Below are 16,544 nucleotides of genomic sequence, written 5' to 3'. Positions count from 1 at the left end.
TTATTTATTCATGTTGCTTGAGACCTCTAAAAAATTTTTGGGCCTAAAATGTTTGAGTTTTGAATTTTGACTTTTCCTAGGGCTATGGAAAACTATGATGAGATTTTTATACTATATTCTGACACTTTATAAATGACAAAAGGTTTAACTGAATATAATCAAGAAAATAATTGCCATAAATCAATAATGAAATGGATTGTGTGAGCCTATAAAACTACACCTACAGGTGAAAAACTGACACACTGTATGCACTGCTATCACACAATGACAAAGTGAAAAGATAAAGCTTCCACTACAATAAAAGAATTGAAAACCTTTAATGATTTTGCAAATAATATTCTCATCTGGATAAATAAAACATAGAAATGCAAACATGTTTCTCCATTCGTCCTTGTGTTATGTTTTTCTATTTTTTTAATGTAAAAAAATGTACATCATGACTTTGAAAAACTAAAGGAATTAACTCTTTAAACTCCAAATCGCTGATGTTGTAGATTGACTATAATCTTTTTTAAACCACCATCTCCTTCTGGATGCAGTTAATAAGGTGTGACAATAGTTTATTATTATATATTTTTTTAAACATTATACAATTTAAAACGAAAACCCTCATGAGGACTTAGACAGACAGAGCAGGATGAAAGTATTAGGCTAAACATCTCTCTTTCTAGCTGTGCATTATCTGTTTTAGTGATTTCCCATTGTTGCATGCTTCACACAACCTCAACAGAACCTCTCTGTGACAGCAGAAATACAGTATTTTATAAAAAGAGACATATTTGGGATATTTACACCAAATAACAAGTACCACTGGGGATAATGCATTTGCGGGAGTTTTTGTTTTTGTTTTTTTTTTTTGGGGGGGGGGCCTCGCAGAATAGCGACAAGAGTAGGGAGGGAGGGGGGACAAAGCACACAGCCTGAAACAAAAGATGAGGTTCTGATTCTGGCAAACACACAGCTCATAGCCTCTTCATCCAGCACATGCTCAGTACTCTCCTATTTTCAAGAGCAATAACTAAAGAAAAAAAAAAAGGGAGCAATTGATTATTACTTTTCTCAAAAATGAAAAAGAAAAAAAAAAATCCAGCGAGTTTAACGCCACAAATACAGGTAAATATGAGTCAGAAACAGATATTTGGAGGATTAAGCTCCCATGAATATTCCCCTGTCATCCAGTGACATTAACCATGTCACAGAGCCCATAACACTAATCTGAAAACAACTCCTTTATCGCACCACAGAGCTCATAATATTGCACTCAATATAAGCTCAGTGGGCACTGAAATAGCCCAGACCAGTACAAGGACCATGAAGTGCTAGTATTGTATTAAAATCGAGGGTAAAAATATTAGGTAACTTTGCCAAGGTACAGTGATAGAGCTTCAATATAAAAGCCCCCGACTCACTCATTTTCATTGAGCGACGGGGGGTTTCTGGGTTTAGGTGGTGAAGGGGACGGAAAAAGAGAGACTACAGCATTTTTGCTTTTTTGTAGTGTTACATAAAGTAGACAGTCAGCTCTCCTCAGACACACAGAAACACTCACACACAACATAATATCAGTCCATTCATTCCCTCCTCGCTCCTTCCTCTTCCCTCTCTGAAGCAGGTATGATGTGGCAGTTGCTGCATTTACATGGCTTCCATTGCCCAGCGCTGCAGGTCCTCCATGTCGTCCTCATCCTCCTCTTTCTTGGCTTTAAGAGTGAAAAGACAGAAATAAAAGATGTGAGACAAATTAAACAAATTGGTCATGTTATGTTTTGCTGATATCCACTGGCTTCCAGACCTCATCCTGACCCAGGGATCTCCATAGTGACAAACCCTTTATTTTTCCAGTTGAGTTTAAATCCTAGTATTTAATGGTCTTGAGCTTCTCAACAAATCTAAACAGGATATTTCCCAAAATGTAAAACTATTCTTTTCACTAATAGAAACCAGTGATGTAGTCAGCTCATAGTCATAGTATAGGCTTGTCAAAAATGTCTTACCAGGTCTGGAAGGTAATGAAGAAGAAGGCACATTGGGCAAGGGGACATTCTCTGGTCCCCCAATCTCCAGCAGGTTTTTGTCCAGCTCTTCCTGTTCCAGCTCATCCAGCTCCGCCAGCAGTTCATCCTGAGAAAGACACAAACACAGCAATCAGCATTGTAGATGAGCATAAACACAAACTAATTCACGCAACACCAAAAACATAAAGTTGTTGTTCCTAACAAAAACACAGATAAAATATGAAATGTAATTTTCATTTTCAAAATTGGTTTCAGGCTGTGTAATCTTGTATGTCTGTGCACTTGGTGAGTAAAACATCTCAGTTACAGTTAAATTTAAATACTTCCAAGTCAGTTGACCAAGACATTGAGAAAGAACTTATTTATTCTTTCTGCCATATCATCCAGGATACGATCAACTGCATGGATGTCGATCTATGAGTAAGACCATTCAAAATTAAGGTTGATTCAATAGCCTTAATGCCACTTGAGAAAAAACTCAAGAAACACAGAGGTCAATAAGCAATGTTTAGCCTGGTAGGGCAGCATGAAGGGTGAGGCCTAACAGAACCATTATTCACTATGTTGAACAGGATACAAGAAAAATCATGTGCTCGGCTGCTGACCAATAATATTTGTGGGTCAGGTGTGTGAAAGGTCTGTAATGTCAGATTAACCTGGATTAACAGTTAGAGTCCATCTCAAAATAAATCAGCAAGAACCAGTTCAGAATCACACAGTGCATTTAGAAAATAGAAATCTCACAGCTGTGAAATCAGATCTCACGAACCTCATCAAACTCTTCTCCAAAACCAACAGGTTTAGAGATGGCGTCTGAGATTTCCTGGGCCAGCTCCTGCTGCTCTGTAATGTCCTGCATCAAGTCATCCACTTTGTCAATGTCCCTGAAATGACAGCAAGGAGAGGAACCAACTCTGAGTAAAACAGTGTGCACTACAGCATCCTTTAACCAAGCGTCATTGACCTACATGATGGTAAATTCACAGAGTGATGTATAAGGCATGCAGCAATGCACAAGTAGCCAGCATGTGCAACTACTGATGTTATCCATTTAATCTATAAATTATATGTCAACACTTTAGCAGGGGACTGTTTGTAACTTAGGTTTCATTTTGTCATTCAAGCCGTATTACAGATTCAAATGATATCCAATGCTGATGGGTTTGGATTAGCGAGGTATTACTGTGTATATTCACCATAATCTTTCTATTGATTTAAAACAGACTGAATATTTTTTACTGTCCCTGTGGTCCTATGAAGGCAATTAAGAAGCGATGAGGTTTTTATAAACATGCTTCACTTCAGTCCAATTGATCGATCAGTCAAATTCTGAGGAACGTAATCAGTGAGTAGATGCCCGCTCTCACATGTTTTCATGGGCAGATTTCATGGCTTTGGCAGCAAAGCCCATGTTCTTGAGCACTTCAGTGTTGGTGTTGGCGTTCTCCAGAGCCTCCCTCTGGAACTCAATGGTTGACAGCGTGCCATCAATCTGAGCGAGCTGCTTCTCGTAACGCTTCTTTCTTTTCAAAGCTTGCAGAGCCGCTGAGGAGAGAAAGGCAGAGAGAAGATGAGCTGAGAACAAGTCAGGATGATCGGATTGTCACAAAAACAGATTGACAGTGTACAGATGTAATTCAATGAGTGAGTGAAGTAAAGCAGTGTATCACAGGGATTGATTGAACAGTAATGTCACTGGAGCTTGAACCTGCAGTGTTAGTTAGCACCATATCTTATGCTCTGTGAAATTGAGTGATCCACCAGTGACATACATGTTTATCGAAAATGTTAGTGACAATTCAAACAACAAGGAGGAGAATTAGATAAAGCTTGTTGGCAGATGCAATGGAAAGATGGGAAAGTAGAAATGACTTAGCTGAAGTCGTCACATGACCACAACCACTAACTCAAACACCTGATAGGCTGAAGACACTATCAGAAAGCACCATGCTGAGCTGACCAATTCTGTCACCCTTTGTGGAGCTGGAGGAGGAAATGATTAGAGTAAAGGCAATGTAGTATTCTAGCCAAGTAGAGGGACAATCCTTTCACATTTAATGAAATATAACTCCTGCCAACCTCCACTGATTCTTCACTGAATGGAAAACTTAAAAAATATTCATTATTTTCTTTCATTGTAATAACAACAATATTTTGTGTTGCACTTGTGATGATATTTATCAATCCACTGGTCAGCCTGTCCATCACTTTTTCACTTTGTCCAACACTTTGGTGGAGAGTAACATATCTCAACAACCAGTGACCAGGTTGGCATGAAATTTAGTTTGGGTATTAGTTTCTCTAACACCACCCTTACAACAAATTATCAAACATTGTCAACAACATTCCAGTTCGATCTCAAATGAGCTTGACATCAACTAGAGCATTTATCATGTAACGCACCTACTAAAATCTTTACATAAAGAATAAGCGAGGACATTGTTGTTGAAAGGAAGAAAACATCATGGCCAGTGATCATGTCACTTCTGGCTTTAGTATGCAGTCTGTAATGCAATGTGATTTCATGTTATCATAATCTGATCGACTGCTTAAGGTGGTTTTGTATCAATTGCCAGCATTGTCCATGTCATACTTTTCATGATGCAGCTTTTTCACCTGTTCAGCTACATTATGTTTTCACCTGCTTTTTTTCATTCTATATATGTATAAACATAAATAAAGTTTGTATTATGTTGTACCAGATTATGGTCTGATGGTCACTGTAATAACTTGTTTCCATATTGCCCATCATAATACTGCAGGCATCTGTGCAACCTGCTAGAAGTCCATAGGTTTCAGTACAGACCTATGACCAAGGTGCAAACACGTGCCCCTCTCATTGCTACCACGTCCTTTTAAGATTCCAGTACTCAACCCTTGTCCTGACACACTGAGCCAATATATTTATGGGCAGTTTGTGTGCGGTAGGAGACTTGACTAAAACTGTAGTGCCACACCTTCAACTGAGTCTTTCGATTATGTTTAATGGCCTTGGTCAATCACACGAAAAGAGGACCACCAGAGACATGTTAGCAGAAGACAATGCTCGCTGAGAGAAAATAAGTTCCCGATAATCAACATTAAGATAACCAAATCTGTCCTGCAGTCAGTGAAACTCTTCTCTACCTAGGCTGTTTACCACAGTCGTGATAACGACGCTCGGCGGGGCTGCCAACAGTTACGACAGCTCGGCAAACTTAGCCAACTTAGCTAACGGACTAATACTTAGCTTCGGGTTGTTGGCCAGGCAGTTTGGGGTAAAAAGCAGAAACTATAAGGAAATCGCACCCTAAAATCTCACCTCGTTTGTTTTTTGTGCCATTTTTCTTGGCGATCTGCAGCTCCTGTTCGATCTTTTTCTCCAGAAATTCCTGTTTCTTCGTTAGCATCTCCTCCGTCTCTCGGAGTTTCTGGATCGCCTCCTGTGGGCTCGGTCCCTTACCTCCTTTTCCTCCTCCTCCAAATATCTTACCAAACAGCGACATATTTGGAAAACTACAACACACTATTTATCAAAAAATAAACAAATCCCCGTAATACCAGAGTAAATGAGGCTCGGCTACCTCGCTGTTGGACTACACTGACACTTCGCTCCAGCCTGAACCTGGAAGGATTGTTGATGTTTCTCTACTTCCTGGAGGCCCGATGACGTCATTTTTGCGTCGCTTGTTGCTTCTCTGTCGCCACCTGCTGGGCAACTGCAGCACCAAAAATTACTGCAGTGCTTTAAATCTGTTTTTTAATCATCTTTACTTTGATCTTTTATTATTGTTCTATTCTATGGTCTATTTGTTTTTCCTTCTTATTTTAACATTCTCTCTGTTTTCTCTGTACGGCGATTGCTTAATTGAATACATATATATAGCACATATATTTGACAGACTTAGTTATTCTACAAATTCAGATTTTTATATACAAAACATGTTAGAAGCTTATAAAAGGTGATGCTTTGTTATACATTTAACTACTCAACAGTATGTACTGCATGATCGATTAACTGATTGACAGTTGAGAAAATTAATATAAATTAATATAAATAAGAAAATGTTGAGAACTTTGGAAAACATTGTTGGTTTTGGTCTTTTAATGGTAGCCTGTTTGTTGATTCAACAGCCTTATCTTTTAAGTAATTTTTCATAACAACATGAAAAAGGTTTCATTGTTCCCACTTCTCAAAATGTAAGGATGTGCTGCTTTTAATGATTTTAATTCATGTGAATTGATTTTTTATAACTTTTTTTAACCATTTTTGGAAATTTCGTTTAACACAATGTCACTGATAACATAACTTAACAAGACAACTTGATTTGTTATGTTATGTTGGCTCCTTGGCTGTGACTGTGTTACAGTTGGACACACCAAAGAATATTCAGTTATATCTCAGAGCTGTTACCTTTGAATAATTGACATGCTTCTTACTAATAACTTCCATGCTGCTGAGATCAGTAACCGCACAAAATACTTCTTGGGGGTGGGTGGGTGGGGTTCTCAGCTGTTTATCAAATCACTTTATTGTACTTATTTCATAACTAGTTAAGGAAAACCACATTAGAGATGAAGATAGTACCCATGATCAGAGCAGTATGTTACTGTGGGGGAGCTGGCAAGCATCCCCCTCACTAAGGTGAAAAACAACACACATTGACTAATACAGGAAGTTCATTTTTGTTATGTTGTGCTTTTATTTTGGGAACCTCTACTAATCACTCTCTCTTTGAGGTCTACTTCCAGGGGGGCGTGTTTTCATGGAGTGCACACATGGAAATGCAGCCACTGGACTCAGCAGGTGTAAATTACCCTGTTAGGATGTACCAATTGGGCAGGAAAGAGAGAGGGGAGTGGGTAGAGGGGTTTTTGTTAAGTTTGGCTTTTGTTTGGTATTTCTTTAGTTTATTATGCATTTTATTTAATCTGGGTTAGGCCAAAAGTCAGGTGTATCTTGTGTATGTAAATATGAGTAAGGTTAAATTGTAAATATGTATTCTAAATTTATGGCGGTAGTGCTCAGGGGTCCTTCACTATGTAATGTTTTGGTAGAGACTGTGGGTAGTTATACCAGGTGGGAAAGCAGAGTAGTGTGTCGGGGGGGGGTCACCTTTGCTGCTGCCATCCATTGCGACCTGCTACATCAGCCAGACTGCTATTGTTGTCAGGCCATTCTGCTACATATATGTAAGAGCTGTAGGACTTCTTTTGTAGTTTGCCTATGGTCACCAGTAAACAAAAATCAGAGCTCTGAAACCAATCCTTATGTGACTGATGCTGTTAATTTCTCCATCACGCTTGCACCTCAATCCTACTGGCCTTCATCTTGGTTGTAAGGGTTCACCACCATCCAAACCTTACAGCTACTTATTAGGATAAAAAAAGAAAGGCAAATAGTGTGAATGAGCTGTATATATTATGTACTGTATATAAGCACATAGAACTAAACATAAACTTGATATTTTTGTAAGATATAAATCCGCTTAACTTCTCTTAGGTGACCAAACAGATTCCGTCCGACCTTTCCTAGTATTCAAATAAGAATTTGGCAGATATAAAATAATCCAGGTAACAGACGACCAAGTAGCAGTGCGGAGTGCCAACACCCAGCAGCAGCACTCCCACTCAATACATATTTTCAAATTATACCTGAGAGGTGCGCACAGTTGTCATTGGCCAGATGCCTTGATGACAGTCAGATCAACCAATCATGCTCAAATGCTCACGATGAGACAGCCAATAGCATTTGTTTCAGCGTGGTAACATAGCAACAATAGAAAAATATGATTTTTTTTTTAAATACAGAAATGTGTGTATTTAGTTTTATTTGTAGGCTATTTCATTTTGACCAATTAGGTCAAATATTGTTTTTGTAGGGTATGAATAAAAATCTAATAATGTATGGTAAAGTTTTATTAATTATGTGTGCGCGTGTGCCTGTGTGTGTGATTGTGTGTTGTTGATGTGATAAACAATTTTTCTGCTTACCTTCCATTACATGCTGGGATACATTCCGGTACTTCAAACTTTTTTTTGTTTGAAGTTTGAATGTTTGATGTAATGAAAAAAAGTTGTTACATTAGCATCCAGAATTACAAGTGCACATAAATGTAAAACTAATAAGATTTACCACATTTACCACATTAAATTACCTTACCCTTAATTACAGATAAATACTGTAATTTTACAATAAAACATTTACTCTACTATTTTTTCATGATGTTGTTTGAGTTCATGCTGTTTATTTCAGATTAAATAATTCTATAGATGGATAAACAAATGTCATTAAGTGTGTATGTTTATACTGCTTAAAGTGAAAAGCTAACCGTGATTAGCGCACTAGCCATGATAGCATTTTGCTAGCATTTTTTTCCAATGTAGAAGTAGCTAATTTTACTGTGTGTTACTAGTATGCTCCTCCTTGAACCGTCACCTTACCGTGGTGGAGGAGTTTGAGAGCCCTAATGACCCTAGGAGCTATGTTGTCGGGGGCATTTTGCTCCTGGTAGGGTCTCCCAAGGCAGATTGGTCCCAGGTGAAGGGCCAGACGAAGAACGGTTCAGAAGATACTAATGATAAGAAATATCAAGAGCCCGAAGAGTCAGCGGGATCTGGTGTAGTGTGGATTGGGCAGCAGACCAAGGCGGGGGCCTTGGCGGTCCGATCCTCGGTTATGGAAACTGGTTTTTGGAACATGGAATGTCATCTCTTTGGCGCGGAAAGAGCGGGAGCTTGTGGAAGAGGTTGAGCGATACCGGCTAGATATAGTCGGCCTCACCTCGACACATAGCGTCGGCTCCGGAACCCAAGTCCTTGAGAGGGGCTGGTCTCTCCTCTTTGCTCCGGGTGAGAGGCGGAGGGCCGGGGTGGGCTTTTTGGTGTCCCCCAGGCTCTCTGCCTGTATGTTGGAGTTTACCCCAGTGGACGAAATTGTTGCGTCCCTGCGCCTTTGGCTTGGGGATCGGGTTCTCCCGCTTTTTTGGAGTCCTTGGGACGGGTGCTGGCAAGTGCCCCGAAAGGGGACTCCATTGTCCTATTGGGAGACTTCAACGCTCACGTGGGCAATAACAGCGTGACCTGGAAGGGTGTGGTGGGGAGGAACGGCCTGCCCGATCTGAACCCGAGCGGCGTTCAGTTATTGGACTTCTGTGCTAGTCACAGCTTGGCCATAACTAACACCATGTTCAAGCATAAGGACGTCCATAGGTGCACATGGAACCAGGACACCCTAGGTCGCTGGTCTATGATCGACTTTGTAGTCGTATCATCAGACCTGCGGCCGTATGTTTTGGACACTCGGGTGAAGAGAGGAGCAGAGTTGTCAACCGACCACCACCTAGTGATGAGTTGGATCAGATGGCGGGGAAAGACGCCGCACAGACCTGGCAGGCCGAAACGGGTTGTGAGGGCCTGGCAGTAGAACCAAGAACTTGTTGCAAGCTGCGGCCGCAAGGTAGCTGGGGCCAGTCGTGGTGGTAACCCCCGTACCCGCTGGTGGACACCAGGGGTGGGGGAAGCCGTCAGGCTGAAGAAGGAGGCCTATTGGGCATGGTTGGCCTGTGGGTCTCCGGAATCAGCTGACTGGTACCGGCGGGCCAAGCGGAGCGCAGCCGCGGCAGTTACTGAGGCAAAAACTCGGGTGTGGGAGTTCAGTGAGACTATGGAGGAAGACTATCAATCGGCTCCAAAAAGGTTCTGGCAAACCGTCCGGCGACTCAGGGGAGGAAGGCGGCAAGTCGCACACACTGTTCACAGTGGGGGCGGGGAGCTGCTGACGTCAACTGAGGATATAGTCGGACGGTGGAAGGAATACTTTGAGGAGCTCCTCAATCCCACCAACATGTATTCCGTGGAGGAAACAGAGCCAAGAGACCTGGGGATGGATGGTCTAATCTCCGGGGCAGAAGTCGCCGAGGTAGTAAAACAACTGCGCGGTGGCGGAGTCCCGGGGGTTGATGAGATCTGCCCTGGGTATCTCAAGGCTCTGGAGGTTGTAGGACTGTCTTGGTTGACACGCCTCTGCAACATTGCGTGGACATCGGGGGCAGTGCCTCTGGAGTGGCAAACTGGGGTGGTGGTCCCCATCTTTAAGAAGGGTGACCAGAGGGTGTATTCCAACTACTGGGGAATTACACTCCTCAGCCTCCCTGGTAAGGTCTATGCCAGGGTACTGGAAAAGAGGGTCCGGTTGATAGTTGAACCTCAGATCGAGGAGGAGCAATGTGGTTTTCGTCCTGGGCGTGGAACTGTGGACCAGCTCTTTACCCTCGCAAGGGTGCTGGAGGGAGCATGGGAGTTTGCCAATCCAGTCCACATGTGTTTTGTGGATTTGGAGAAAGCTTACGACTGTGTTCCCAGGGGCTTCCTCTGGGGGGCGCTCCGGGAGTATGGGGTGGATGGCCCCTTGTTAGCGGCCATTAAGTCCCTGTACCAAAGGAGTGAGAGTCTGGTTCGCGTAGCCGGCAGTAAGTCAGACTTCTTCCCGGTGGGGGTTGGACTCCGCCAGGGCTGCCCTTTGTCACCGGTTCTGTTCATAACTTTTATGGACAGAATTTCTAGGCGCAGCCGGGTGGTGGAGGGGTTTGGGTTTGGTGGCGGGAGGATCTTGTCTCTGCTTTTTGCGGATGATGTGGTCCTCTTAGCTTCATCGAGCGACGACCTTCAGCTCTCGCTTGGGCGGTTCGCGGCCGAGTGTGAAGCCACTGGGATGAAGATCTGCACCTCCAAGTCTGAGGCCATGGTTCTCAGCCGGAAACGGGTGGATTGCCCGCTCCGGGTCGGGGGGGAGGCTCTGCCTCAGGTGGAGGAGTTTAAGTATCTCGGGATCTTGTTCACGAGTGAGGGTAGGATGGAGCGGGAGATCGACAGGCGGATTGGGGCGGCGTCAGCAGTGATGCGGGTGCTGAACCAGTCCGTTGTGGGGTAGAGGGAGCTAAGCCGGAAGGCGAGCTCTCGATTTACCGGTCGATCTACGTTCCAATCCTCACCTATGGTCATGAGCTTTGGTTAATGACCGAAAGAATGAGATCGTGAATACAAGCGGCCGAAATGAGTTTCCTCCGCAGGGTGGCCGGGCTCAGCCTTAGAAATAGGGAGCTCGGTCATCCGGGAGGGACTCGGAGTAGAACCGCTGCTCCTCCATGTCGAGAGGAGCCAGTTGAGGTGGTTCGGGCATCTGGTGAGGATGCCTCCCGGACGCCTCCCCGGGGAGGTGTTTCGGGCATGTCCCACCGGGAGGAGGGATTATATCTCTCGGCTGGCCTTGGAACGCATCGGGATTCTCCCGGAGGAGCTGGTGGAAGTGGCTGGAGAGAGGGCTGTCTGGACCTCTTTGCTGAGGCTGCTGCCCCCGCGACCTCGATCCGGATAAGCGGGAGACGACAAAGACGAAGACGGGCTTACTAGTATGTGTTAATGTTGCCAGATGGTTTAAGGATTACATGGACTCGGCATGAGAGACTAAATGAGTGAAGTGAAAGAGTAAAGTTACAGAGAAAACTCTTGTACACACTTGTCCACTTAGACAGAGGGGACCAGGAAACACACCAAGGAGCAGAAGTCTTCTGCGCAGCTGGACTGTTGTCTCCAGCCTACCACTCATGGTTTCCATCACCGGGCATCACCCAGTTCCTCATTGTTCACCCAGGTTCCAGATGACAACTCAGGGATTTGTGAGTAATAACTAACATGCTATTTAGTTTGAAGCTCTGTGTCAACGGCACGACAGCAGACATTGCATTACAAAAGACTTGCTCTAAACACACATTCCCCACACTGCACACAGGGCTAGTCTGACTAGCGTTTGAGGCACACCTTTGAACACGGCACGCTATACTGACACACCACACCCACACGGCTAAGCTTTAGGCAATATTTGACATGCTGGCACCCTCCGCTACGAGGCACTACAGGTAAGCCACAATGCCCCACCCACGACACGTCACTTCCCCTTTAATCAGCCCTCCCACTCCACACTATTAAAACTACAAAAATGGCTGACCACACAATACATATACATAAATAATCAACGCAGGGAAATAAAGATAAAGTTCGTAAAATATACTTAACTCGTCTACACGGTGAGACCCTCCCCCGGGGTCTGAGCTTGTGCCCCGGGGAAACGGCTTCACTGGACGGCGAGGCAGAAACTGGTTGGCAGCCGGATGAAAGCGGAGACAATACGCCAGGTAGCACACAGGGAGCAGTAGCAGCACAACACTCTCTAAAGTGGGCCCTAGTTTGGCTACAGGAGACTAAAGCCTCCCCTCCTAACACAGGAACAGCTTCCCCCTGACTACCTGTCTTCGTCGCCGGCAGCTCTATATAACTGCGAACGACACCCTTGCTACCAGAGTGCCGCGCCGCTGAACGTGTTGCTCCAACCCCGTCATGCTCCTTCTGTCCGTCTTTTCACTGTTCGTCTCTCCTCATGTTGCCATCAGTCACAGCTGCACCAAATCATTCATTACACACAGGAGTCCCCTCTCCTGACGTCACTCACTGGGGGGGAATCCCCCTCACTCTCGCTACAATAATATATGGTAAAAGTATTAAACAACATCTTTAGGCTGCCAGGGAGCCAGTATCAGTTCCCAGGTGAAAACAGCACCAAAAGCAATCAATTAATTCCAGTCAGCCTGTGCATACAGCTGATAATTATTAATGTACACTCAGTTGACAATTTATCAGGAACATCTAGCTAAATACAACTAACATCTACACTCTAAGAAATGAAATAGTGATGTTGTTCATATTATGTAACTTTGTTGTGGTAAAATTACTATAACTATTACGTTTTTACAGAAAAAATAACAAGGTCTCATTGGAATAACGTAATATTAAGAGATTTCAAGGCTACAAAACACAGACGATTCAAATGAACATAACAATCTCACTTTAATCATACAGGCACGCAAATATCCTACTCTATGACGCATTCTCAGACATGCGCAGTAACCACGGCGCAAATCAACCGACACGACTCGCGCCATTTGCTCAGTTGGAAGTCTTCTTCCTCGAAAAAATTGGTAAGTACGAACGTTTCCTTGATAATAGAGTGTGAAACTGTACGTTGTGTCAACCGACGATAAGTGTTTTCAGTTTTTATTGCCCTCGGTCGACATTTTGAAAAAGTTTGGAAAACGGCCATTGCTAGCTTAACGTTAAATCACACACACACACACACCACGGTCAAGTGTAACACTAGCATAAATGATATTTCTTGAATTCTTAAATAGCCAGATGATTTTCTTTTGTGCCAGTTTATACTGCATCCCTAAATATTGAATAGAAAGCAGGAGGAGCTCTGGTGAGCACTTTATAAAAAAAAAATCATATTCGAAATTTCATATCATATTTTAAAATCTAATAAATAATCCTAGAGTAATACTTAAAGTGTAATTTTAATGTGCCTCATTCTCCATGAAAGAGATTTTTGTTTGTTGTGGTTTGTTTGCTTTATTTCACCTGATAGATGCAAAGTCAAAGGCTTAAATGAAGTTGCAAAAAAATATATAATTTACATCCATGAATTGCTTTTGGTAAAAAATATATACAGGTCAGGTGCAGTTGATTTAGAGGCTCAATTGAACAATATCTAACTGGTGTTTACTATGTTCGGTAACACTTTCTATGAAGACTACATCTATAGTGCATTATGAGCACATTCATAGTAAATTATAATGCTCATCATAATCAATCGTAACGCATTACAACTACACTCATAGACACACATAACGCTTTATGATGCACTATATCAACAGTTATAAACCTAGCTTTTAATGACTTATAAATCCAAGGGCCTTATGAGTGCTCTTGACTGGTTATAAACTACAGGCTGACTGATGGGGCTTATAATACATTATAACTACTTACACCCCTCTATACACACACCTCAACAATCAACTGTTATACGGACTCATAGGATGCCATAAGTATATATAAGTTATCAATGTATGCTTTAAGTAAAGTGAGGTTCATTTTGATGCATCTATAATGCAGTATACCTAATCATGATGTTTCATTGTTGGTGTTCAGTAAAGTGTAACACATTTGCATGCATTTAAAAGAAGCTATGCTGCATCATAAGTCATTTTCGTCAGATACCTAATATAGAGAATTACACTAAGATTAGTCTGCTTTAGGAATATAACGGTAGCTTAGTTTCAACCTGTAGGGGCCAATCCAAGTGCATATTTTGACCACAAAATGTATATTTTTAATTAACTACAGATTTGGACCTGAATCAATCACCAACACTACTAAATACGTAGACATAATAGTTTACAGCTGGAAACATTGGCTTTGGGGTTTAGTTACTGTTTAAGGTATAAAACACAAAAAGGGAGAAAAAGATGTCTTTTTTTTTTAAGCTTTATTTTAGCAATGAAAACAGTCCTGTTAACTGTTCTACCATCTTAAACGTTAAATGTGTAGGATTTAGATGCATCTACTCGTGAAACTATGCAGCCACTGTCTCTATTTACATTCATGAGTGTTGAATTTCCTCCTCCAAACACGGGCATGGAAACTACTTCAGGCCACTGCTACAAATATACAAATATAACATACTACATATTGTAGGTGTGAACTGCAAACCTGACCTTTAACAATACAACAATTCACATGTTTATACTTGGGTGGCGATTAGAAGCAGAGTGCCCTCTTCCTTCATTTTCAAAATCTTTTCTTTGACCTCTGGGGTCATGGCACTGCGGCACCTTTCAATGAATGTTGACAGCTTTTCTTTGCGCTCATCCCAGGCCCCCACATGAAACTATGCCACTGTAAAGGTCTCTATTTACATCATGAGGTTTGAATTTCCTCAGATCATGAATGAGCCGGCCAAGAATCTGTGACATCGTCCAAGTCAGTACTCCCACTCAATAACCCTTAAATGATCTTTTAAAAGCCCTGTACTCCTATTTCCTCTATGACACCAAACATCACATTTAAAGGTTTGCCAGGCTCTCTCTAAATTCTGTGTGACATCTGGAACCAGGATCTACTAAGTGTCTCTTGTGGCACACAGTATGATGATCATATCCTTCCTCTGACAGTGCTCTCTTGTGAGCTCTCCAGTCATCAGTCACAATGCTTGATCCTCTCTTAACATGGCGCTTTATGATAGGCAGAAGCTGGTCCATGGAACGCTTCCTGACAATCTTGAGAATGGGTCTCCTGGTGGTATGTGATACTTCCAAGATGCCAAAAACCCATTTTTTATTCCGTCTCCATGTTGGTCCCATCCTCCCACGGTTGTACTGTCAAACATTGTTAGGGATATAGTACATCAAATTAATACAAACACTTTGAAATTCAATTTACATGGATGATCAAAAGACATTGAGTCTAATTATCTTGATGTGGTTTATAAGCCAGTTTACCAATGGTATTTCTTATTTTGCTGAAGGAAAAATTTGGTGTGATATACTTTTCTCAAAGACGAAGCCATCTTTGTTAAGGTTCTGCTACTTGCTGCAACACCGTCCTCAATAAGGTCAACTTGTCTCATGCGCAGTCCTTGGGAAAATCTACAAATACATGAAAACAAGAACAGATCACTAGCCCAATGGATAAGAAACTGAATATAAAAGCTCACACTGATTTTGTTTTTTTAATTCTATGAGCCAGAGGCCTATTCCAGAAAGTAGAAATGAGAGGAGAGAAACTCTGGGTTTTCAATTATATACCACCAACTTCATCAATAGAGCACATTGACCAAAGTGCTGCACAGTAATAATATAAATGCATTCTAACTCTGGGCCAGCTACCATGATAACACAATGTCTTTGTCTCCTCCCTCTTACAGAGCTGACATAGGCTACTGTTTTTTTTAATCCATTGATTCAGTCCATAGCAAACTGCATATTGAAGCATTGTAATTAGTGGTGGTATCCTGGTTGGATATTAGTTTACTCGATGTTCAAGTTACCACTTTTATGTCCTGTCACTTTCAGAATAAAACACCTGCATGTACTCTTTACCTTTAAGTGATATCTTAACACTTTGCAGACAAGATAGCTTTGTTTACTCATTGGTCCGATTTCAACTGAGTTCCATCAGCAACAGACAAAACAAACCCACCTGTAAATGAATTCCAGGTGGTTCTGGAGGGATCTGCGGGACTTGTAGAACATGGATCCTTGGCAAACTGAAACACGTCTTCCTCTGTGTCGCCTGCAAATCCTGTAAAAACAAGTTACTTGGTCATGTACTTGATCATGTATCCATTACAAACACAGACAGCACAGCCTAAAAATGTAGAATATTTTAAATCAAAATTTAAAAAAATACAAAAGAAAAAAATTGAACATATGGTATTTCCTCAATTTAAAGAAGGCCCAAATTAGCAGCCGGCCTCTTTTAATAACGGGTCTAAAACAATTTTTAATAAATAAACAAGGGGTGGTGGGGGTGAGAGTGATAATTTAAAATTTGTCGAGCGCTAACTAGGGTTGCACGGTATACCGGTACCAGTATAGTACCGCGATACTAGAGTTTTGAAAACGGTACTATACCAGCATTTAAAAACAAACGGTACTT

General features: G+C 42.1%; 1 protein-coding gene across 1 annotated transcript; it reads right to left on the bottom strand.

Annotated features, from left to right (window-relative positions):
* Positions 1-300: 300 nt before the first annotated feature.
* On the bottom strand, positions 301-5,657 carry LOC111670796 (charged multivesicular body protein 4c). The gene is made up of 5 exons (XM_023427688.2): positions 5,317-5,657; positions 3,383-3,560; positions 2,785-2,899; positions 1,995-2,121; positions 301-1,700 (listed from the first exon to the last, which is right to left on the bottom strand). The coding sequence occupies exons 1-5, from the start codon at positions 5,498-5,500 to the stop codon at positions 1,636-1,638; spliced, it is 669 nt and encodes a 222-aa protein (XP_023283456.1). The 5' UTR covers positions 5,501-5,657; the 3' UTR covers positions 301-1,635.
* Between the last annotated feature and the right edge of the window lie 10,887 nt (positions 5,658-16,544).

This window comes from Seriola lalandi, unplaced genomic scaffold, assembly GCF_002814215.2.
Source record: "Seriola lalandi dorsalis isolate HSWRI2012SDOR001 ecotype SW California unplaced genomic scaffold, Sedor1 jcf7180002054861, whole genome shotgun sequence".
Taxonomy (NCBI): Eukaryota; Metazoa; Chordata; class Actinopteri; order Carangiformes; family Carangidae; genus Seriola; species Seriola lalandi.
The sequence above is the reverse complement of the archived record's forward strand: the minus strand, read 5'-3'. Positions and strand labels throughout refer to the sequence as shown.